General features: G+C 34.9%; 1 protein-coding gene across 2 annotated transcripts in view; it reads left to right on the top strand.

The window, feature by feature from the left end:
• The window catches only part of LOC126965572 (lethal(3)malignant brain tumor-like protein 3), a 43,034-nt gene that overhangs the window by 11,068 nt on the left and 5,910 nt on the right, over positions 1 to 26,056 (top strand). Inside the window, exons 1-6 of one of the 2 annotated variants that reach the window (XM_050809215.1) lie at positions 7,040 to 7,191; positions 18,471 to 18,610; positions 19,268 to 19,439; positions 20,382 to 20,547; positions 24,551 to 24,613; positions 25,233 to 25,293. In XM_050809215.1, coding sequence (XP_050665172.1) covers positions 18,521 to 18,610; positions 19,268 to 19,439; positions 20,382 to 20,547; positions 24,551 to 24,613; positions 25,233 to 25,293 — 552 coding nt within the window. In that variant the 5' untranslated portion in view covers positions 7,040 to 7,191; positions 18,471 to 18,520. Of the gene's footprint in view, positions 1 to 7,039; positions 7,192 to 18,470; positions 18,611 to 19,267; positions 19,440 to 20,381; positions 20,548 to 24,550; positions 24,614 to 25,232; positions 25,294 to 26,056 lie in introns of those variants that run through there. The other variant, XM_050809211.1, reaches the window with a different exon arrangement.

Below are 26,056 nucleotides of genomic sequence, written 5' to 3' on the forward strand. Positions count from 1 at the left end.
GGGATTGCAGTAAACCATCTATGGAACGTTTTTTCAATCCATCTAAACGATGACGTATTGTATCTATATTTATTTATTTATTAATTTTTTTGGATTACCAACTTAACAAAAGTAGTCACAGTGTTAATACATTACATTGCATTATTTATAAAATCTAACTTTTCCTACAATTAAAATTATGTATAAGGAGAAATCAAGAAAATAATTTTATATATATGTAAATTATGAGTTATATATTATACTAGGAGTTGCCCGCGACTTCGTCCGCACAATTGGAGCGCCAACTTTGAGGTATAGGATGTGAGGTGGTATTCTTGGTGGCTGTTGTGTGAAGAAACTATAGGATAATGCACAGCATCATCGACCTCCAATACAGCGTCAAAAGTTATATATATTATTTGAACTAACTAAAAAATTATTAAAACTGTTGGCTGAGTCGTTTCTTGGAGAAAGAATAGCGCTTTCTCAGCCATGCAGCGAAAATTTCTCCAGATTGATTTCTCCAATATTGGGGTAGATTCTATACGTTAAGCTACTCAGATCTCTCACAACATGACCAAGATTACTGGAAATGTTTATTTTACATCCCTCTTTCAAAATGTTTCCATCACCAATGTCTAGCAACTAAATGAGTAAGTATAACAATTTTTTTATATAATAATTTATCATCGAAAGGCGTAGGTCTCAAAGGTATATTCATAACTAAAGTATAGTTATATAGGTGCCTATACAAAAAATACCACTACGGCCGAACTTGATAAGGCTTTCATCCAACATTTCAAACCCTATTTCACTCCCTTAGGGTTTTCGTAAAATATTTTCTTAGCTGATACCTACTCCCTAAAAAAACCTACCAAAATTCAATTTAACAATAATTAAAATTTTCCCATACAAAATTTCATCCCCTATTTAACCACTCTTAAGGGGGGATTATCCAAAATAACGTATAGGTAAAGATTTTCATTGTTTATAGCGAGTAACCTAAATTACGATTTTTACCTCTTCACTTCAAACACATTGGACTTTCATACATCCTTTCAACCCCCATTTGACATATGACGTGACACATCAGCGTTTTTGATGTATTTTTAGAGAAAGGATATTGAAATCGTCCGTTACACATACAAATAGATCACCTTGACCTATCAAAAAACGCCGAAAAATGGAATAGGTAGGTAATTGACATTAAAATTCTTTGATATTATAATAAAGTTGCTGTTTAGTAATATTTTTATGTTTATATTGAGGACCGTTCGTCTTTCGCGTGTCTAGACTTAAATCTAGAGGTCCCAGGTTCGAATCCCGGTAGGTGCAAACGTTTATATGATGAATATGAATGTTTGTTTCCGAGTCATGGATGTTTATAAGTATTTATGTATGTTTAAGTAGATATATATTGTATTAAATATCAATGTCTTGTACCCATAGTACAGGCTAAGCCTAGTTTGGGGCAAGATAATTTGTGTAATAGTGTGTCAATATTTATTTATTTAAGTCTTTTTAACAACCTTTTATCTATACAGGCTGACATAAAGTTTTTATGTAATTTGGAACTAGGTAGCCAGTGTCCTAATCCTTTGAAATATTCAAACAAAAATATACAAATAAACAACACATTCGGCCCAGTTATCAAATCAACACGAAGACACTTTCCGAGAAGGTATAGTATAAAAGCGTGAGCAGTCCATTCGCATAAATTGACATTTCGTCCGCTATTGGCAGCTAAGAAGTCGATGACGCGTCAAAATTTCAAGACGTCATTAGTAGATATTAAAAATAGTTAAATATTGCGCCGCGTTGCTGCGCTCGCGTCTCGACCAACAATTCCATCAGAGCTCACGTATCTTGTGTTTCACTCGTAGCAGCATTTAGCAGCGTAAACAAATACGGCCCTTATCAACGGACGTGGCCGCGATGCCTTGCGTCTTGATTCATCTATCGTTATAAATGGTATGTTTAAGGCGACACTAAATGCCAGACACCTTGAGCGATATGAGTTCACGGCTGCCGGCCCGCCATCTATGTAACAAAGCCAATTTTTTCAAAATTCTTGGGTGGAAAACAGTTTATATGCTTACAATCCTCTTTATTCACTACTAATCTGAATAAATGAACCTACACAAAAAAGTACAAGCTATAAGAATTACTTTTCTGAGAGAAGTACCAAAAAATTCGTCACGCCATGCCAAAAAACTTGTTTAACTTCAAAGAAAAGTGGTAGTTCAAAAAGGCTCGGCAGTGTTAACTATAACCAACAGCAAGCATTAGCAACCTACAAATAAGACTGAAGGATATGTGTAACAGGATTAAGTAGTGTTCATAGCTCGAAATGCTATACTTTCACCACAAAACTTGTCTAAAAACACCATGTATGCGTGTTTTCTGCTTACTCTTCGCCTTAACAATCTAATTTTCTGGACGGGAGTAAGTCTGTATTCATAAAGCAGAAATGTGTCAAAGCTACGTCAGTTTTCGTAATTAAATATTTCGGTTGTGTGTATAGTAAGTAATAGTGTACCTACATACAAGGGTGGAAACTAGGTTATTATTGACAAGCCCGAGTTGAAAGCGAGGGTTTTAATGTCACGGCGTATTCAAGAACCTACACACCACACGTATCACACGATATTTTTCAATACAATTATGAGAAATAGTAGATAAGAAATCAAAGTAGTGTATATGTTAGTTCAATATACAAGCGTAGATATTATGTAAACAGAAAAATAACAAATAATCAATTTATCACACAAAATAATGGCGCGTTTTTGCCACTTGCATTTTTTTTTTACAATGAAACCAGGCAACGGGTTCGTACGCGTAGTAGGTATACAGCCTATTGGGTTTTTAACAAAGGTTGATGTGGAAATACTAAAATTAAAACTGGTTATTATGGTTATAATAAATAACTATTTAAAGTAATTGAGACGTACGGACTCATTAATTTTCGCTCGTATAAAAGAAAAATCTAGACCGCAGATGTTAAAAAAATATATGAAATTTAAGTACTTAAAAGTAACAGTGAGTCCGTACCGGACACAGTATTATTTATTATTGTTAAAGACTAGATAGAGTCTCTTGCTGATAGACAAGCGATAAAAACAGGCCGAGTTTATTACTTTAGTGTGCGTGACAAGCTACGACTTACACTCGTGACTCGTATGTCACTGTATTAGTGTGTGTGAAGTGCTCAAAATAGATATTTACTCTAAACTCTATTTTTTCCGACGTTTTCACAGCTGTCATAGTCTATCTAGACGTATAAATGATCTTAGGTTAAAGACCATATCGATAATCATATTATATAAACACTGAGCGTTTGCTCGCAAGGTAACAAGTAAAATAAGTTCGCCCTTAACCCACATTAGCTGGGTTGTTTTGTTTTCAGCTACCCATTCAATATTATTTATTATTTATGTAATTCCAATTTTCTAAAGGTTCTCATGTTGCTAAGAGATAATATAACACTCAAATGATGCAAGAATTTTTAATATCGCAGTCTTTTTGAGTTTATTATGTAATTACAAAAAAAAGTACATAAGTACAAACATTACAATAAGTAAGTTTATTATGTAATTACAAAAAAAAGTACATAAGTACAAACATTACAATAAGTAAAAAAATTACTTTCCTCTTGATCATATCATTCATTATATTTATTGTATTATATTAAATATACAAAAAATAAATTATCAGTTGTTCGATAACATAAGAATGAATCCATAATTTAACTGGGCATACATATTAGTATTTTTATCTAAAATCTAATTAAGTTTTATAGATGTATAAATAAAAACTCAGTTTCGGTCAATTCACTATGGGAGATCGCTCCATCACTGTTAGATTCCATACTTTTTTTTTGGTCTACACACAGGCTTTGGTACAGGCTATAGATTCCTTACTTAATTGAACTATATATTGCTTTCGGTCTTGGATATTTTGCTCTCTAAGTAGGTACTTGAAAGTAAGGGAATTACAAATTCACTTACTGAGATAAATAAAATTTTCTTAAAACCTGAACTCTTTGAGATGGTATGTATAGATCGACAGATGATCGTTGCTTTATATTATTTATGTAGCTATTTTATTTATTAACTTATACTATTAATCATTTACAGAAAGACTCTTAAAAGCTAACATAGTCCCGCAAAACTGTTTGGACAGTTTGTCTGCAGGATCCAATCTCTTGTTATACATTAATGCTTATTAGACCATTGATTTTATACAAGTGTAATTAACAAATATTGATAAAAAATATAATAAAAAAATCTAATTTTAATTTTAAGGCAGTGTTGACAATAAATATTTCTTAAGTTTAGTTTTAAATTTTCTTTTGATGGTTTTTAGTCGGATGTCCAGGCAAGCTGTTTAATAGATAAGGTAGGCGTTTTTTCAAAGTCCTATCTCCGTAGTAGTTATTGATTCTAGGAACCTCGAACTTACCAGCGGATATCAACCGAGTATCGAGCTACATGTGACGTATTCCACCATTATATTGTTACAAAGTAGAATATTGGTGCAGCGCAAGCCGAAAGCTCTACCCGAGTGTGCTGGTCTAAGAAGTACAGAGTCTTAACTTTGTGATGAAATTTTAGTTTGGATCGCACATCTCTCATATTTTTAAATATATTCTGTTGGGACTTTTTATTTTTAAAGATTACGTTAAATAAAATGGTCCAATTGTTCTTCGTCATTGCAGCAGTACTTTATTTTTCTAAAATAAATAATTTTTTTTTAAAATAAACGTAGCCTTAGTTACTCCTTATTACATCAGCTACCTGCCAATAAAAGTCCCTTCAAAATCGGTCCAGCCATTTCAGAGTTTAACAGATAGACAGACAGACAAAAACTGTAAAAAAATGTTATTTTGGTGTATGTATACATACATTATATATTCATATACATGTAGTAAAAAAACGGTTATTTCAATATTACAAACAGACACTCCAATTTTATTTATATTTATAGATTTGATCAAGTTCTTCTGACAGGCTTTATCATGCTCGCTTATAATAATTTTTTCGTGAGTTTATAAGTGGTCGTTGACGTGGGGCGGATTGTTTTCTTCCCTCAAATATGATCGAGGGAGGCGATAGCTGGTCCATGCGTCATGCTTGAGACTAGAGATGAAACGGATAGCAGTTTGGCCGCATACCGGATATTTGGCCAACCATGTGGCCGAATAGCCGAATATCCGGCGGAACTTAGCCGTTTGGTGTATCGCACACACAAACACAGACTTGCGTAAGCGGCGCGCGAACGATTGACTAGACTCGGTTAGGAATATTTGAAAATGTCTTGTGAAGAGTCCTCAAGTAGTAGTTCATCTTCAACACCAGCTAAAAAGAGTAGAGGAGAGGAAACAGAGTCAGCTGTATCTCGCAAAGCTCATGACACGTTTTGGGATTGCTTTGATGAGGTAGCAAATGAAAACAATACTGACCAGGTTCAACGTGAAGAAAGAAACGCGATAACCTGTGAGCTGGATTTTTACCTCAAGTCAATGCGAATTGATCGCAATCGTGACCCTTATGTGGGCAGCTAATGCCAAACAATTCCCAAAATTAACAAAGTTTGCCAAAATCTATCTTTCAGCACCTTGCAGCAGTGTGTACAGTGAAAGACTTTTTTCTGAAGCTGGCCTTATTTATGAAAAGAACCGAAACCGCTTGCTACCTCTCAATGCAGAGAGATTAGTATTTATCTACCATAATTTGCCTTTAGTGCAGTATGAGTACTAATTAATTAATTTTTTTCTATTAAATTCATTTACTATGGTGTGATTTAAAATTTACAACTAAAACTAATTATATTTCTTTAGTGATACTAAAACTAACTAAATAAAGCAAATAATTTCTTAAAAATATATTTTTATACAGTTTTTTTTTATTTCGGCCTGATGCCTATCCGGCCGAATAGTAGGTAGTTATCCGGTATTCGGCCGGATAGTATTAAGGCCGCCGGATAGGCCGGATACCGAATAGTTACCGGATATCCGTTTCATCTCTACTTGAGACCTGTTGCGGCTTATGGTGGCTCGATGCTGCTCCTGTCACCAGAAACTGTTTCAAAAATTAAAATTATATAGTTGTTAATAGGTGTGTTCGCATAATACCTTTATTTATCTATAGTGTGTGTGGATTGATGTATTTACTCAATCACTCTTGTTTTTTTATAACATACTAGCTGACCCGGCAAACGTTGTTTTTCCATATAAATTGTTTTGATCTTTTGTTTGCTAGTTGATAAGAGATGGTGCTAGTTATATTAATTAGTAACAATCACACTTCTTTTATGTATATTTTGTATAATTCACACTATAGTTTTATAAATTATAGCCTATTTGTTATTCTGGTGTGTAAGCTATATTATTGTAAAGTTTCATCAAAATCTATTCAGTAGATTTTGCGTTAAAGAAGTTCAAACATACATCCAGACATACAAACTTTCACATTTATAATATTAGTAGGACTCGTGTAAGCCATTGAATCTTCAACGTTTGCGTATTTTTGTAGCATCACTTTACATAGATTGTAATCAAAATAATATGTAAAACGATTAAAGATGTAAATCAAGATTTGAAAGAGTGGCGATGACTTTTGTTGCACTTTCTTCTCATTTTAAAGTTCAACTTTATCCGAAGTGCTCATAAATGGTAAAAGGAACGGTTCGAAATGTCTTTTCAAATATGAGCTTTTTAGTTAAGGAATACTACACAATATTCTTCGTACAGTTAAAAGAAGAAAATTAATTATACATATGGATTAAGTAACCATCTATATCTATACAGAATTGAAGCGCACAAAATACAAAGTATACAATTTAAAGATAAAATTACCTTCGCGCGTTGTAATTTGTTAATACTATTAAACCATTACCAAAATGTACCAACTACCATTTATATATTATTATAATCGGCTTCGTTGACATGTATATATATATATATATCTGCGCTCACGCATCGCGGTTGACGAGTGTCGACACTCGATTCCGAGTTCCGACACACTCCGTAACGTAACTCCGTCGTCAGTTAGTCACTGCTCGTGTTCAGACGACAGTCGTCAACTCGACACTCGCCAGTCGTCGCTGGCCCGCCGCGACAACGCGACGTCCCTCCCACGTGTCACTTTCTCTCTCATTGATAACAACAATTTAAATGCAATCATGTAGCCGTACCAAAAGTGTTCATTCCAAGTAAGTGTTCACTGTATTCATTGCGGAATCATTGACTAATTGTATAGCTAATATGATAATTGCAACTTTATTTATCAAAACGAGTTGATATAACGATAGATAATAACAAGTTTCGTGTTAAAATTTTCGAGATATTTATATTTTGTTTTCGTATTTATGTTCAGCCTTCGGACGGTCTCAAATTAATTATACAAAACCGAGCAGTTTAAACAGTATTAATGAGAATAACGAAGGCAACATTCAATCTAGTAATTATTTACTCATTCTTATTACTAAATATATTCGTACGAATATGATCCGTGTCCACTCCATCTTCTTAATTAGAGTTTTCTTTTTATCCTTGTATTCTAACACTTATGCATGAACCCGTGGACATTGTCGTAGATTATGGACTACAACAGTATTACTTGATTTTATTTATTTTTACATGCTTTTTATTAGCTTCACCAGTGTGTATGTTTGTTTGTATTGGACTCACTTGGGCGCGATTTTGACCCACTTTAAATGGCCATATTTTGTTCAAACTTCGTAGATTTATAGAGGACCGATGACAATACATTGATTTGGAAAATTATTCCATTATTCAATTTGCAAAAAAAAAAAGGTTTTTGTTAATTTATATAATTTTGATATATCGTCGTTATCGACGCCTATGGCAGGAATTGATGTTTATTTTAATATTCAACCATTATCTTTAGCCGATTTATTTAATATTAGGAAATTTTCGAATACCAAAGAGAAGAGATTTAGATTTTTAAACTATTATATAATATTATTCTAATGTTTTATTTAGTGTGTAATTGTTTTATGTACCAAATAAATTAAGGTTCATGTATGATCTTATTTGTTAAGCACTAAATATTGTAACCACTCGTCCAACCGTAATCGATATTTACAAATTATAAGTACTTAGGTACTTTTTATATTTTAATTTAATAAAATAACCTTTATAGTAATGAGCTACGTCCCTGTCCATCATGAGTCCCTGGTAAATCTGGTTCGTATCACGCAGGTATCATGGTATATATATTTAGTTGTTTTGCCATCCATAAAATGAAGTTAAATGCATCATTGGTGAGTGGTCTTTCGCCCAAATGGTCCATGTGAGAAGACAAAGAGGAATTATAATACGCACTACAACATATTAATAGGTACACAAGAACTTGTACTCTTTCAGTAGATAATTCCAGCTTTAATGTTGATTTTATAATACATTTCCTACGTAGGTGGGATGGACCTTTGCACAGGATGCCGGCTAGATTATGGGTACCACAACGGCGGGTATTTCTGCCGTGAAACAGTAATGTGTAAGCATTACTGTCTTTTGGTCTGAAGGGCGCCGTAGCTGGTGAAATTACTGGGCAAATAAGACTTAACATCTTATGTCTCAAGGTGACGAGCGCAATTGTAGTGCCGCTCAGAATTTTTGCGTTTCTCGAGATTCCTGAGCGGTACTGCATTGTAATGGGCAGGGCGTATCAATTACCATCAGTTGAACGTCCTGCTCGTCTCGTCCCTTAGTGTCATAAAAAAAGGTACCTATAAAGGTAGGTATAAACCTACCAATAAAAGGGTTGAACTTATCGTTTTAGTTGTTTCGTCTTCGCGTCTTATTATCCTTTCCATACATAAATTTTAATTTATTACAATAACATTTATTGAGAATTTAGATAATAATGAAAATTTGTAAACAAAAATATGTTATTTCCTAATATACAATCCTCCTCTCAGCGCTTTGCGAGTCGCCTTCGCAACTCTTATGTAACGAAAAGTTACCAGTGAACATAATATCAATAAAGTAGGTCTCGAGCACTGGACAATAAAATACGCAAGGTTGCTGTTAGGTACGACCTTATATAAATACAACCTGGAATATCTCAATTGTACGTTTAATAATATGTTTACCAGTGGGAGGCTCCTTTGCACATGATGCCGGCTAGATTATGGGTAGCACAACGGCGCCTATTTCTGCCGTGAAGCAGTAATGTGTAAGCATTACTGTGTTTCGGTCTGAAGGGCGCCGTAGCTAGTGAAATTACTGGGAAAATGAGACTAAGCATCTTGTCTCAAGGTGACGAGCGCAATTGTAGTGCCGCTCAGAATTTTTGTGTTTTTCAAGAATCCTGAGCGGCACTGCATTGTAATAGGCAGGGCGTATCAATTACTACCAGCTGAGTATCCTGCTCATTTCATTAAGTAATGTAAACTGTGCGATGATACTAAGAAACTCGTCGATCTTTTTAATCGTCTACCGTCTATACCGGCAAAGTCAAATATTATTATTAACTAAAATAAATAACAGACAGGTAGAAAAAAAAAAAATATATATATATATATATATATATATATATATATATTTATTTATTATATACAGAACAACGTCTGTCGGGTCAGCTAGTAGATAATATTTGACTTTGCCGGTATAGACGGTAGACGATTAAAAAGATCGATGAGTTTCTTAGTATCATTGTATAATAAAACATTATAACGCAACCTTGCGTATTTTATTGTCAAGTGCTCGAGACCTACTATATTGATATTATGTTCACTGGTAACTTTTGGTTACATAAGAGTTGCGAAGGCGACTCGCAAAGCGCTGAAAGGAGGATTGTATATTAGGAAATAACTTATTTTTGTTTACAAATTTTCATTATTATCTAAATTCTAAATAAATGTTATTGTAATAAATTAAAATGTATATATGGAAAGAATGATAAGACGCGAAGTCGAAAGTACTAGAACAATAAGTAACTTATCTTTAATAGCCTTACCTTTTAGATCTTACCTTACCTTTATAGGTAGGCACCTACTTACCTAACAATTTAAAGCTGGAATTATTTATTGAAAGAGTACACTTCTTGTGTACATATTAATATATTGTAGTGTGTATTATAATTACTCCTAAGTCTTAGTCTTCTCACATGGACCATTTTTATATTGCTTTGGGCTCACAGATCGTTGGCATGAAGTCTTACAATCAAGTGGGTCCAAAGACCACCCACCAATGATGCATTTAATTTCATTTTATAGATGGCAAAACAACTAAATATTTATACCATGATTCCTGATTCCATTTTGTACCACGTACTACCAAGCTGTGGAATGAGTTCACTTGTGCGGTGTTTCCGAGACGATACGACATGGGCACCTTCAAAAAGGCCGGCTATGTGATTCCTCTGGTGTTGCAAGAGATTGTGGACGGTGGTTATCACTTAACACCAGGTGGCCCGTACGCTAGTTTGTCCTACGTTTTCATAAAAAAAAGTACTGCAATAATCGATAGATAAATTTACAATTACAATAGAAGATTCATTCATTGTATGAATCTCTTTTAGGCTTGTTGGAGTGTCCATGTATTAACTAGTGTTGAAACACAGGGGAGCAATCCAGTGGAGTGTTCATCAGAACAATAGCTACATTGACCCCCAACCCCCTACCAACAAGCCGAAAATTACCTTATTGTGACATAAGGGATCACCAATATCACCTTTGATAACAATAAAATGCACACAAACTATCCTGAAGGAGTCGGGGGAAAAAAGGGAGCAATATTAGAGACATAATATATGAAGCATTGTCATTAGCTTCAATTTTAGACAATACAGTATATGGTTAAGAATTCCGAGACTATGGTATGCAGTCTCAGAATGGGGCCGCCAAAATTTACTTTAGTTTAACCTTGTTTGTGCTTTCACCGCTAAAAAGTCCCCCTTTATCGTATACCCTCGATTCAAGAATACTCCCACACCGCTTGCATGAATCGGCATATTCGACGCTTATATATCAACCTTATGCTCAATAAGGCCAGGCTCCACTTCATGCCAACGCTTGCAACCTCCCAAGGAGTAATGTTCTCACCTCTGGGCGGGAGCTCTCCAGTACCTACTAGATTGACAGATGACGACTATAATCTTGAGATATCCAAAATCAACCACGTTTTAAGCAACTGGTCTCTTTTAAAATTAGCCGGATTATACTTCGTCGCCGATCGCCATATTGTAATTACTACTTTTTCAAGCTTCCCAAAGTCATCCCAGATCGGCTTGATTCTTTACGTTGCGTAGAGATGTATATGGGTTCTCTCTGCGTCTTGTGCCTTGTATTTGTCTATCACAGGAAGTGCTCAGACCTGACATTTAGATTTATACCAGCAGCCGAATAATTCCACGACCGGATATTATGTCATAATGCAAAATTCCACCGGCATGCATCGTGTTGACTGCTGGCACTCTACAAGCCATGCAAAAATCTTTTTATAAAACAACTTTGTGGAATCATTGACCGGCTTACGGACCTTCAAGAAACCATACTTCAACCATTAAGTCGGCAAGCATCTCTTGGCTTCTGGTGTTATAGATGGGCGTTTGCTTCACTACTTCACATAAGAGCATTTTGCCCGTCAATACGTAAATGTATTTTCCTCCTCTCCAAAAAAAAAAATTTTGTTCGCCTGCCTTCTCTTATAAAAAAAGCAGCTCTCCAATCAAAACTGATTAAGTATCTATCCGCTTAACTTCAATAATATATTACTAGTAATAGTAGCAGATAAATGCCACTTCTATCACAAAAATCATACCATACACGGATATTTTACATTTAAATATTAGTGTACACACAAAACACAATCCTATATAGCATATTTGACACCTGGTACAGGCATTATTTGCTTAAAAGGTGACTCCGGCCACTAGCTGCTGTAAACTATGATTTTAAGAGAAATAAATTTTTATTATTATTATATAGGTACCATAAGAATATTCGTAAAAAGACAGTGTTGAAATCATTAAATTTGGGAATCGTGATTTATAAAATGTACTTGAAGTACCACGTTCCACCCACACACGTTTCCTGGCAAATACACCAAAGGATCCTGCATCATTGATACTACCGGCGCAATAACAAAACATATTGTTTTCGTTGGTATTCTAGACCTTTCATTTAAATATTATAAAATTGATATAATCACACCATGTGCATCGTTCAAGTCATCTAAGACGCTGAATGATATTTTTTAAGAAACTTCCTTAGGCACTTTGCGCACTTTGTTTTGTGGACAGTGAATTAGATTGAGCTGTCACTGTAAAATCGGCTCGGGTCGACCAAGGGAGCGCGATCAGTCAGAGCAAAAGTTACCTATTATGTAATTTATTTATTTTATTTTATTTTATTTGGAAAACTTACACTGTTACAATAACTTAATTACTATACAATAGTGTGAACATTTTACACCATTCAAAAGTTTTCGCATATTGACTTTAGAGTCAATTAGAGTCATAATACATAGCAAAATACAGGTACAATTTATTTTTATTTTTTTATAATATTTTTTATTATTTAAAATCAGGAAAGCCTTTAAGATTATTTACTTATTATTATTTATTGACTAATATACTCTTGTTGAAGTATTTCTCTTTTGTCGCTAGCACACAACCGAAGTTATTTTTTGTTGTTTACAGGAAGTAAATAATAAAATAGGTTGTGAGTAGCTCGAAGAGGCTGCACACAATTCCACAAGACTAGAAGAGTTAAAATGCCTTGAAAAAGGCTTTATATATGATATCACATCGACTTGAAAACACCGCCGGACCAAAGTTCCTTGGAACTGAATAAAATTATCCAGCCTTACGTACCTTACCGATATACGCACAACATACAGAAAAAAAAAACTTTAAATTTCATTGTTTATTTTATACCATTATCTTATAAAATTATAGTATGTATAATAATAGCTTATATTTCACATCTACAATAAATTAATATTTCTATTTATCTATATATATACATGTACCCTTATTTATTTATCTTTAATACTTTATTATACATTATTACTTTAAAAGTTCAAAATAAACCCAATCAATAATACCTTACTACATTATTATATGAAAATAGCCCAAGTCAACAGTCTTTGTAGTCAACCCAAATGTTTTTAAGTATACCCTCAATTTTATTACTGACCGCTCAAGTATTAACCAGTAATATGTATGATAGACAAATGTTATTTATTTTCTCGTAGAACTGTTATTTTTTTTTCCATAAGTTAAATTCTTATATACGCTTTTATGTATTGAAGTTATCTGTAGAAAACAATGTATCTGGAAGTAACTAGTATTAAAATACAGGCCCGGCCTAGTTTAATACTAGTGACAACTAAAATAATATAAAATATTTTAATTAACTATTAGAACCACTACTTATCCTATGGGATTAGTGGTGCGATTATTTTCAAAAGCATTGTTCACAATGCTTTTGAAAATATTTTGATGTATTTGGTGTTGTTTGTCCAGAGAAATGTCGTGTATGTTCCATTACTTGTATTGTTATAATAATATTAAATAGAATCAAGTGAACTAAGTAATGTATGAAGGATTTATAATAATAAAGATTTCTAATGTGAGAGGGACTATGTGCACATACCTGCAATCATTATGCCTAAATATTTTAAGTCGCAAGAAGAGAGGCTCTTCACGATTTGTGTCAGTTCATCACACACCGCAGCACATATATACCGTCAGAAAAAAACATGAAATTAACATTTTTTTTTGTAAGATAAGAATGAGATTTCTACTATATTTTAATCATAGCTGATAGCAGATATCTTAAGATATATAAATTCAGTGTCCTGATCTTTGTTTCCAGTGAACTACCTAAACTAATGAACCGATTTTAATGGGGATTACTTCTTGGAGTGCAGTTTAGTCCAACTTGAGAGATAGGATAGTTTTTATTTCGATTTGGGACGCATGATAAATTTTAATTCAAATATTTTGTATGGACATATTTTCTGAGAGAATTTATTGACTCACGGTTTGACAGTTCTGCTGTGAAACAATTACATTATAATTAATAACAGTGAGCATATTTTACGAAATAATTCTTGATGTTATGAAATATTAAAAGAGAAATACTTCAACAAGAGTATATTAGTCTATAAATAATAATAAGTAAATAATCTTAAAGGCTTTCCTGATTTTAAATAATAAAAAATATTATAAAAAAATAAAAATAAATTGTACCTGTATTTTGCTATGTATTATTAGAGTCAATATGCGAAAACTTTTGAATGGTTTAAAATGTTCACACTATTGTATAGTAATTAAGTTATTGTAACAGTGTAAGTTTTCCAAATGAAATAAAATAAATAAATTACATAGTAGGTAACTTTTTCTCTGACTGATCGCGCTCCCTTGGTCGTCCCGAGCCGATTTTACAGTGACAGCTCAATCTATTTCACTGTCCACAAAACAAAGTGCGCAAAGTGCCTAAGGAAGTTTCTTAAAAAATATCATTCAGCGTCTTAGATGACTTGAACGATGCACATGGTGTGATTATATCAATTTTATAATATTTAAATGAAAGGTCTAGAATCCCAACGAAAACAATATGTTTTGTTATTGCGCCGGTAGTATCAATGATGCAGGATCCTTTGGTGTATTTGCCAGGAAACGTGTGTGGGTGGAACGTGGTACTTCAAGTGCATTTTATAAATCACGATTCCAAAATTTAATGATTTCAACACTGTCTTTTTGAGAATATTCTTATGGTACCTATATGCTATATAGGATTGTGTTTTGTGTGTACACTAATATTTAAATGTAAAATATCCGTGTATGGTATGATTTTTGTGATAGAAGTGGCATTTATCTGCTACTATTACTAGTAATATATTATTGAAGTTAAGCGGATAGATACTTAATCAGTTTTGATTGGAGAGCTGCTTTTTATATAAGAGAAGGCAGACGAGCAAATTTTTATTTTTTGTTGAAGAGGAAAATACATTTACGTATTGACGGGCAAAATGCTCTTATGTGAAGTAGTGAAGCAAACGCCCATCTATAACACCAGAAGCCAAGAGATGCTTGCCGACTTAAAGGTTGGAGTATGGTTTCTTGAAGGTCCGTAAGCCGGTCATTGATTCCACAAAGTTGTTTTATAAAAAGATTTTGCATGGCTTGTAGAGTGCCAGCAGTCAACACGATGCATGCCGGTGGAATTTTGCATTATGACATAATATAATGACAATGCTTCATATATTGTGTCTCTAATATGATCCCTTGTTTTCCCCCGACTCCTTCAGGATAGTTTGTGTGCATTTTATTGTTATCAAAGGTGATATTGGTGATCCCTTATGTCACAATAAGGTAATTTACGGCTTGTTGGTAGGGGGTTGGGGGTCATTGTATTGTTCTGATGAACACTCCACTGGATTGCTCCCCTGTGTTTCAACACTAGTTAATACATGGACACTCCAACAAGCCTAAAAGAGATTCATGCAATGAATTAATCTTCTCTATTGTAGTTGTAAATTTATCTGTCGATTATGTCAGTTTTTTTTATGGAAACGTAGGACAAACTTGCGTACGGGTTTACCTGGTGTTAAGTGATCATTGCCGCCCACATTATCTTACAACACTAGAGGAATCACATAACGTTGCTGGCCTTTTTTTGAAGGTGCCCATGTCATATCGTCTCACAAACACCGCACAAGTAAACTCATTCCACATTCCTGGTAGTAGTACGTGGTAGAAAGTAGGTACTTAACATGTAACTTCTGCATCATTGAGGCGGAAAGTTATCTCGGGATTATCTATTCGCTATTTATGACGCATTCAGTCCAGCCATTCAACCAAACAGTGCATCACTTTGTTTTTAAATGTAGATTCTCAAATCTAAAATAATTGTGTTTCTTTCATTAAGTTATTGTTCTGCGACAAGTCGTTGTTGAGAGCTTTTTTAGTCAGAGTACGTCCATTTTTGTCGCGTAATCTTGCAACATTTTTGCTTTAAATGGTTATATTCGTACCTAGCTTCCATAATATACTTAATAGCGTCAAGGATTTTAATTTTTAACACAACATTAAATATATATATACAAAATACACTTTTATAAAAGTCTCTGCTGTCAATATTACTTCTTTCTGGCACTAGAATATGATTATTTTATAGCAATAGATATTTCTAAAAATAATAGAAGGATTCTCTCCCAGGGCGTCATTTATTTTGCCGTAAGTAGTTTTGCTTTGACATAAAAAAAACCTCTATTAATGTTACGTATAAAGTTATATCTTAAACATAGCCAACAACGAATTCAGTTCAGGAAATTATCAAATAAACAACAAACTAACTCAGTTAAGGTAAATAAACTCGAAATACTCTATACGAATTACTAAAGGGTCATTACTATATTATTATCACTAATGTACGCATACTAAGCATTTGATATGATTGTACGTAATATTTTTCTGTAGACTCAAGGCAAACAAGAGAGTTTCGTAACGCTCGCTCGTAGAATTTGACGCCCCAATAGTGAAGTTGGATAAGATCGACGAGGACCTTTAACGCGATCTCTTTAACCTGATTTATGGAGCAAAGAACAACAAATCCTGAAAAAGAAGCGTTTAATCTGTTCTAAACGGAGTGTAAAAAAAAATTTTCGTTATACAAATTGATATCGTATCAAGATTAGAACTCGCGTCTCTCGGGTTACGTCCCAGCGCTCTACCAACTAAGCTAAGCGTCCGCATGCCGCATAATTCGTAAATTTTGGTATGTTTTAACTCTCGGGTTGTGGCTCCATCTACAGGATCTACTTTACAGATGACCTGCTCAACCCAATAATTGTATACGAAGAAAATTGACTTGAGATGCCGCCCTTTCAAATCTATTCAGTTTGTTTTTATACGTAATATCCCTCAGTTCTGGGATTAAATAATCAAGTTATCAACTGTATAGTAGATTTTGTAGATGGGGCCACAGCCTGAGAGTTGAACACGACATATCAAAAGTTCGGTCGATGAGGCACTTGGACGATTTTCGTATAAATTAAATTTGTATATTTAAACCCAGGAGTGAGGGATATCACATAAAAATAACAAATTAGGTCTTAAGGTTTTATTATTATGTACCTATATTGATTCTATTTTTTGCTACAGAAAAGAGCTGTTCGGGCCATATACATACATATAGTATGGGACCGAAGCCATATTGAACCACATTTATTTTTTATGCTAGTACATTATCGAGTACTTTATTAAATTCTGAAGGCAAATTACAAAGTTCCACTTAAAATAATTAAAGTAAAATAGCCAGCTAAGTAACACTTAATATAATTTAGCTGGGGTAGCCAGCTGATTACATAATATTATAATAGTAATTAAATAGTGGTCTACTAGCATTTGTGTAATTAAATAATTTATACAATAAAAAATGAGCAGCTTGATAATTCACGTTTAAAAATGTGTTAGCAGTTTCTTAAGGCGATGTACTGGTGTAATAAAAAAGTCGACATCTATTTCGTTAGATTATAACATCTGCATGCTGTTAACATAAAATTATTTCTACTATAGTGCAACTAGATTACGGTAGGAACATGTAGAAGTAGTTATTTATGCAAATGTTGTGTAATAAGGGGTATTAAAACACGAATATGGATTTATCATATTGATTATCACATGAGTGTTTTAATACCTAATTATCAACAGTTGCATACAAGACTATCTACGCCGAGAATATGAATCCCCTAAAGTCTTAAAGATTGCGAAACAGTTAGCTTACTGCTAACATTAAAACACCAGTCCTAGTAGTAACCTAATATCATTCATTACTGTTATATACAAATAAACTAAGTGTTAATGAAACAATTATTTATTTTAGTAGTAATTTACATTTTGTATAGTGCAATAATTAAAATTCACTCGAAAATAATGTTCTTCTGCAGCGTTTAAAATGAAACGCTCATTTTTTGTAAAGAAAACAATAAAAATATCGAAGAAAAATGGCGGGGATTCGAATAACATTCTTTTTTTATGACGACGCGCGACGTTCTGGTAGTGTGGAACGCGCGTAAAAGAAAATGTTCTTTTTTTGAAATTCATACAGATACCACGCATCGAAAAAAAAAAACATAGGAGTGTTGTTATGAAATTATAATTAAGTACAACATTACAACACTCGTTTGGATGATGTTATGGTTATTAGAACATTGGGTGTTTTAATGTTGGCAATAAGCTAACTGTTTCAGAAACTTTAATAGAGCATTTAAAGCATGGGTAAATAAAATAACAGTGACACAAGAACTCCGAAGCCTTAGCAACTATTGCTTTTAGTATTTCATCTTTAACAAATAAAATGTATATGTCTTACCTACACCATGGCGTTGTTAGGGCATCCTAATATTTCGGCGAATTTTGTCTTATCCAAGGCTCCTTCGATGTCCACGAAAGTTTCTAGATCGTTATAATACATATTATTATTGTGAGTGTGATCTCAAGCCGTGTTTACAGTTTACAAGGATCCAGAGGCATTTTCATGGGAGGCGTACTTGGCAGAGACGATGTCGTCGGCCGCGCCGCCTCGCGCCTTCAAGTCGCGGCCCCCGGTTGGATTCAAACCCGGCATGAAGCTCGAGGTCGTGGACAAACGGGTATGTTATAGTCTGCTTACTTAAAGCATTGCTAATTCTCACTTTGTCTTCTTCTATTGACCTAAGTCAGAATGAGAAAAAACACTCCTAAGCAGCTGTTTAAAGTTAGCGGACCATTATGAATAAGGGGGGTAGGGTTTCATCCTTACACCTAGTGCAACGATCCCCACCCGGCGAGCCACTTACACGTTTACCTTTCAACCAATCTTATATGTTTAGGCTATATTATTACACTTGTATCGGTAAAGGTAATAATTTTATATTTATGTTTTGTAAATTATCTATTGTTCTAAGTCTACAGGAAAACTCGCGATTGTTGTACCTATGATTTCTAGATTCTATTTTAGTACAATTAGGTGTATTTGTAAATGTTTAAAGATTTACTGTACATGTTTTCATTGAATTTCTTGAGGCAAACATTCGTGTACATCAGGCGACAGGGTAATAGCTACATACTACTACATACTACATATTGATTAGTAAAAAAATAACTTACTTAATTGTTAAGTTGTAGAAGAATACGCAATATTTTTTTTTTACTTTTTAGTTTGTATTATATTGTTTTGGATTTTTTTTGAGGTCAGTTGTTCTCAATACAAACATTTCCAGCTGGTATCATGATGCCTTATAACAGTAGTATGATTCGCTTGTTCCCAGGTACCGTTCTTAATAAGAGTGGCGACGATCAGCGCGGTTAAGGGTCACCAGGTCCGCGTGTCGTTCGACGGGTGGCCCGATGAGCTGTCGTACTGGTTGGAGGACGACTCGCCCGACATCCACCCCGTGGGCTGGTGCCTCAAGACCGGCCACCCACTTGAGCCGCCGCTCAGTAAGTAACACCTTCATATCTTGTAGCTCTACCAGCGGTTGTTTGTTTTGTTTAAATGTTTCTTTAAAGGGACGAGACAAGCAGGACATTTAGCTGATGGTAATTGATACGCAATGCCCATTACAGTGCAGTGCCGGTTAGGATTATTGAAAAACCAAAAATTCTGAGTGGCACTAAAATTGCGCTCGTCACCTTGAGACCTAAGACTAAGTCTTATTTGCCCAGTAATTTCACTAGCTGCGGCGCCTATCTCACTGAAATATGCTTACACATTACTGGTTCACGGCAGAAATAGGTGCCGTTGTGGTACCCATAATCTAGCCGGCAAGGTGTCCGCCGTCCATACTCTCTTGCAACAACAGAGCAGTTTCAGGGTCTTTGAGGCAGGTGTATTATAAGTTAGAAAATGAAAATGATTTTTTTTATTTTCTCTACACCCATGCTTTAAACTTTCTATTAAAGATTTTAAAACAGTTAGCTTATTGCCAACATGAAAACCCCCAATGTCCTAATAACCATTATATGGATTCATATTAAGGGTGTAGACTATTATATTAGTTATTTATGCAACTGTTGTGTAATAAGCGGTATTAAAACACGAATGTGGGCTTGTATTTTAATACCTAATTATCAACAGTTGCATACAAGACTTTATCTACACCCATAACATGAATCCTCTTTAAAGGATTCTAAACAGGTAGCTTACTGCTAACATTAAAAAAGCCAGTCCTAGTAACCATTACATCATCCGAACGAGTGTTGTAATGTTGTACTGAATTTCATTACAACACTCGTTTGGATGATGTAATGGTTAAAAGGACATTGGGTGTTTTAATATTGGCAATAAGCTGTTTCAGAATCATTAATAGAGGATTTAAAGCATGGGTGTAGATAGATAAGTATAAGACGGGCCCGCGCTGTAAGGTGTGCTTGTTGTTACAGCGGCGGAGGAGGTGAGCGTGGCAGGTCCGTGCGGCGTGGGCGGGTGCCGCGGACTGGGCTCGGTGCGCGGCGGCGGCCACAAGCAGCACGCGGCCGCCTCCGCCTGTCCGTACCGCGCGGAGAGCGCCGCGCGTGCATACGAGCCGCCCGACCGGCTCGCAACCAGGTACCGCCGTCTCGCTCCACTGTACCTACGAGTATTCACCATAAAATGATAAGAAAATCAAAAGGCAGCGGACTCATTAAAAGATTGGCGATTTGCATAAGACAGGAGGGATCACATTTTGAGCATTTAATTAATTAATTTACAAAAAAATACCCACTTAATTGACTACTTTCTCATATCTACATATAATAAAAGTAGGGGTGCTTCTTTTACATTTAAGTCGGTTCGAGTCCCAGACGAGGCAAGTAATTTTTAGAAAATCTTTGAATGCAGAATTACTAACTTTTAAAAATAACATAGTCTTATTTTACTAAAATACCCATCTACGATATTTAAGGTACTTTCTCTTCATGTCCCATAACTTTGGGACACTCTATATACGTGTTGAGTGACCTACATGATCTCGTTGCTGTAATTTTTTTTGAAGTGAAACTTCTTTAGTAATATATACCTATAGTAGGAACTTTTTTACGAATGAAACGCAATAGAGCGTCACGAAAATGTGGGACGTTTTTAGTCGAGTAGAGGAGGAGGTTTTTGTTCAAGAGAGAGAGCGATTGTCACCGATTGAGGAAGAGTATTTCTTAATATCGGGCTTCCGTACTAGACTTATATCGTGTAGGTTTTTTTATGAACATAAGAGACGAGACGAGCAAGACGTTCTGCTTATGGTAATTGATACGACCTGCCCATTATAATGCAGTGTCGCTGAGGAATAATGAAAAACTCAATAATTCTTAGCGGCACTACAATTGCGCTCGTGACGAGCGCTTAGGATGACGCTGACGACACAAGATGTTAACTCTCATTTGCCCAGTAATTGCACTAGCTACGGCGCCCTTCAGACCGAAACACAGTAATGCTAACACATTACTGTTTCACGAAAGAAATAGGCGCCATTGTGGTACCCTATGCAAAGGAGCCTCCCACTGGTGAAAGTATTAGGACTTTTAATCAAAAAATCGTGGCAAATAGTTTTAGCGTCCTATTCTATATTAACTGACACTGCCTAAAGAAGTTTAAAGAAACCGAATCAAGTGGAAATATGAAGGTGCAAGGTGCGGGCTATATAGCGGATGACTCCCAGCCGAACTCTCTTAATAGCGTTATCATGATTTCGTGAATATGATCTTTTGCATTGATCAATTCTATCCGCTTTCTCTCAACTCAACTTCTTGCTTTTTTTACCCAGGGGCTCTACACTCAGGTCTCGGCATCAATTGCGAATTAATCGAAATTTTAATAAAAAATAACAAAGGAAGAGCCTGCTGAGTTTCTTGCGCCCGTGCTTTTCAGGTCTGAGGCAGTCATTTCCAAATGGGTAGTTTTAGACTTTCAATAACTGACGTCATATCCAATCTTGATCGGAATTGAATCGCGTTTTTCGTAGTCCGTGAAGCCTGACCGACCTTTGACCACGATCTTATTGAACGTTATTGTCGTATGTAATCATAAACAGTTGTCAATCTCTTCAAAAACGATTTGGTTTTACTATGTCTCTATAGAGAATCGCAAATAAGTACACGTTTTATTCAGTGAGCTTATTCGTGTGGCACCCAAATATTGAGCTTTTAGTGTGTCTAGGTTTTTTCAACTGTTTTGTGTTCTATTTCTAGTTGTTCAGCTATGTCATATACTCCTCTTGTGTGTCCTCTCACTTTTTTTAAGGAGCGGAGCATCTCTGACATCAAAATTCCTGGATTGAAAACGCTTAAACCAACTTTGTGCTACCCTTACTGACACTGCATTATGTTGTCGAACTTTTGCATTAGATGCACTCATTGTGACAGAAAAAAAAACAAATGAAAAATAGCTGAAACCAACATTTACTATTTTCTTTGGAATGATGAAAGAACAATTAATGCAAATTAAACTTACAAAGCTATCTAAAAGAAGCAGCGATAATTTATAACATATTCGCGCTTAACATTTGGAATTATTACAAATAAATATTACTCTCATATTTCTTGACTCAATATTCACACTTATCATAACACGATAACACCAAAATTATACGATGTGCTTCCTTGTGCGGTTTTTCAAGGACGAATTTTTAAATTTACGACACGCGTGCCCTTAAAAAAAGACATTTACACCATCCTAAAGGGCCGGCAACGCTCGAGTGATACCTATTGAGATGCAGGGGAATGTGGGCGGTGATCACACATCAGTTGACTGATCGGACCTTGCTGCAGCGGATAACTACTTTTCCAGAATTCGGACAAATTCTTGCAAGGAAAAAAAATCATACCTGTTGAAACGATCCAAGCTGCTTGCAAAGATTTTATTTATTCAGCAAGGACATCAATCAACTTTTTTAATTTCCGCCTAGAATACAAAAAGTTTTATGCTAAGCCGTATCCTGTGTTTTTATTATTATGACACATATACATTACTCTTTCGAAACTCGTGTGGGAACTAGATTAAAAGAAAAATCTGAGTTCTTACCACTCACCACTGTCGCTCCCGTCATGCGAATTATGGTATTTTAGTTCATAGTATGGGAGCTGTATCTCTGTTTATAGTTAAAGTATCTATCCCTACTCTGTAATTGTAGGAAGCAGGGTGTGTCGCTTACCGCCAGGAAACCTTGCTAATCTCCACTTCAACAATTTCTTTAAGCTTACGAGGGTGGCACTGAAAATTTGCGGAATCAAGGAAGTGACACAACATTACTATTTAAAAATGTATTTATTGCTTTTCGAAGTATTCTCCGCGAAATTTGACACATTTTTCCATACGATGGAACCAATCATTGAAGCAACCATTCCATTCGGAAATTGGGGTCTCCAAAATGGCCGTTTTGTAGGCGTCCACAGTTTCTTCAGGTGATGAAAATCTCTGACCACGCAATTTGTTCTTTATTTTAGGGAAAGTATAGAAATCATTAGGGCTTAGGTCGAGGCTGGCCGGCGGATGGTCTAATAATTCATTAATGTTTTCTTGCTCTAAAAACTCTTTTGTTCTGTGCGCGGTGTGAGAACTCGCATTGTCGTGATGGAGGATGATGCGGCGGTTGCAGTTCTCTTTACAGAGTTCAGAAACGACCTGTGGCAAACAAATGCTAGCACACCATTCTGCATTAACCGTTCCTTGTCCCTCAAGAGGAATACTCGCAACATGGCCGGTTTTGGAGACAAACGTGGCCACCATTTTTTTTGCAACACTCCGTGAACGAACAATTTTTGTTGGCTTTAACTCATTTTCGAACACCCAAACTCGTGACTGGTTTTTTGTTTCGGCTTCGTACGCGTATATCCAGGATTCGTCACCTGATACGATGTTGTATACAGCAGTTGAGGACCCTGCGTGGAATCTTTCGAGAGTTCTGACGCACCAAGAAACGCGAGCCGCTTTTTGCTCTTTACAGAGCAAATGCGGTATCCATCGGGAAAACAACTTTTTTACACCTAATTGTTCATGCAAGATTATTTTCTGTTCATGTAAGAGTATTTGACTCATGCCAATGTCTAAAGTTGCCTGAATTTTGTGGTATGTCACATGTCGATCTTCCTCAATCAGCTTACGCACAGCATCAACGTTTTCTTTGGTGACTGCAGTTTTTGGAGGACCTTGACGGGGATCATCACTGAGCTTAACACGTCAACGTTGAAATTCAGCAAACCAGCGATAAATTGTGGTTTTGGATGGGGCTTCATCACCAAATGCAGAAATCATCCGGTCAACACACTGTTTTTGTGTTTAACCACTTCGAAAGTCATAATAAATCATCGCTCTAGAATTTTCGCGAGTCAATTCCATTTTCTCAACGACTAAACAAGTTTGACAAGACCGAGATTTTTTTTTTAAATAAATAAATGGTATTCGATTTTTAAAACCAAGGAGTTTTCAATTAAAAAGATTTTAATATGACAGGAACAGTGGAAATATTCCATTCCCGATACTTTTACTGCAGCCTATGTATAGTTTTATTTTCGTTTATGTCATAGTTCCAAATGCATTATTTCTTGACTTAATTAATGGTAATTATATTCGTTCACAGATCTTGCAGCAACTCAAAGTCCATCCAATCTTGTACACCCACCAGCGACTTGATCAAAGAGAAGTGAGTAATTAACATTTAGTACTTATCCAAATGTTTTAAGTTTAGTGTTAATTTCGCCAATATTTGTCTTCAAACAATTCGACACGTGTTTCGCCTCTACTCGAGGCGAAACCAGTCTCTTGCCAGAGTTTGGCGGATCAACATGTCCTGGGGATGCCTCGTATAGAGGCGAAACAAGCCTCGAATTGTTTGAAGACAAATATTGACGGAATTAACACTAAAGAAAACTCAAAACATTTGTATTATTATGGATTTCCGCAAAGTTACGCCTACTTCAATAAATTTAGTACTTAATCAAAGATTCATTATTTTTTGATAGTAGGTGACCAATTAAACTCGGTCACGATATAACCCGTTTCTTCTTCCTCAGCAGGTAAATCTTGTACCGCTGGACCAAAACTAGCGGAAATTTTAAATGAGATCTAGATCTAGGAGTTTTCAAAGATATACAGACTTCAGAGAGGACACAATAATAATAATTATTGTTAACTGGAAGTTTCCTGTTGGTTTTAAAGGTCTCACGAATCATGTTAAAAACTCAAATTTAATAAATATATATTATAATTGCTTATTATATATGACTTCTGCTTTGAATATGTTTTGAATTGTTGTTTTATAGGTTACCCCGAGGACGACCTCCCAAACATAAAAGAGTAGAAGAAGTAGTCAAAAGCGAGCAGGTAATTGCTTATAAATTTATGAATTAAACAAATCTTATTACTATATTTACAATACTATGACTACATAAAATTAAAACTATCATTACGTGGAAGCGTACCAAGAATACTGGCAGCATTTCCGCGTTGGATAGCTAGCTAATTGTTTAGGATATAAAAAAAATTAATTCATACTTATTTTTTGTCGTCAGTCGAAATTCATATCAAGAATATTTTAAAATCTCGCCTTCCATTGATAGAAGATAAAATAATTTAATAATTGAAGCACTTTATATATTTTTCCTAAGCTAACTCTCATGAAAAATAATATAATCTCAATTAATTGATAAAGAATATTTGATAGAATTTCTTATGTTGCTCAATTTGAATCTTCAAAATATTTTACCTATCTATATTTTCTACTTTACTGTTATCGCATTCAGTCGTTTTCTTTAAGTACCTAAAATGACCCTTAGTTGTAGATTTCCTTGTATAATTGATAACTGATTATTAACTTGGTTGGTGATGCTAGAAATGAAGTGAACGCAATATCTAGTTATCTGCAGAAACATGATCGAGATTCTGTTATAGTTATTGAAAAATCAAAAAATATTTATTTCAGTAACAAAAATGGTATAAACATAATAGTGGATGTGACCTTCTATTAAGTGAGGAACACCTGTGCCAGAAGGCCACGCTCTTCCATATCAATAAAAATTACCAAAAATTAGGGATCACAATTTAAGTCTATAAACATATAATAGGTGTGACAAAAGAAAAATATTAT

The sequence above is a fragment of the Leptidea sinapis genome, chromosome 1 (genome assembly GCF_905404315.1).
Source record: "Leptidea sinapis chromosome 1, ilLepSina1.1, whole genome shotgun sequence".
Classification (NCBI taxonomy): domain Eukaryota; kingdom Metazoa; phylum Arthropoda; class Insecta; order Lepidoptera; family Pieridae; genus Leptidea; species Leptidea sinapis.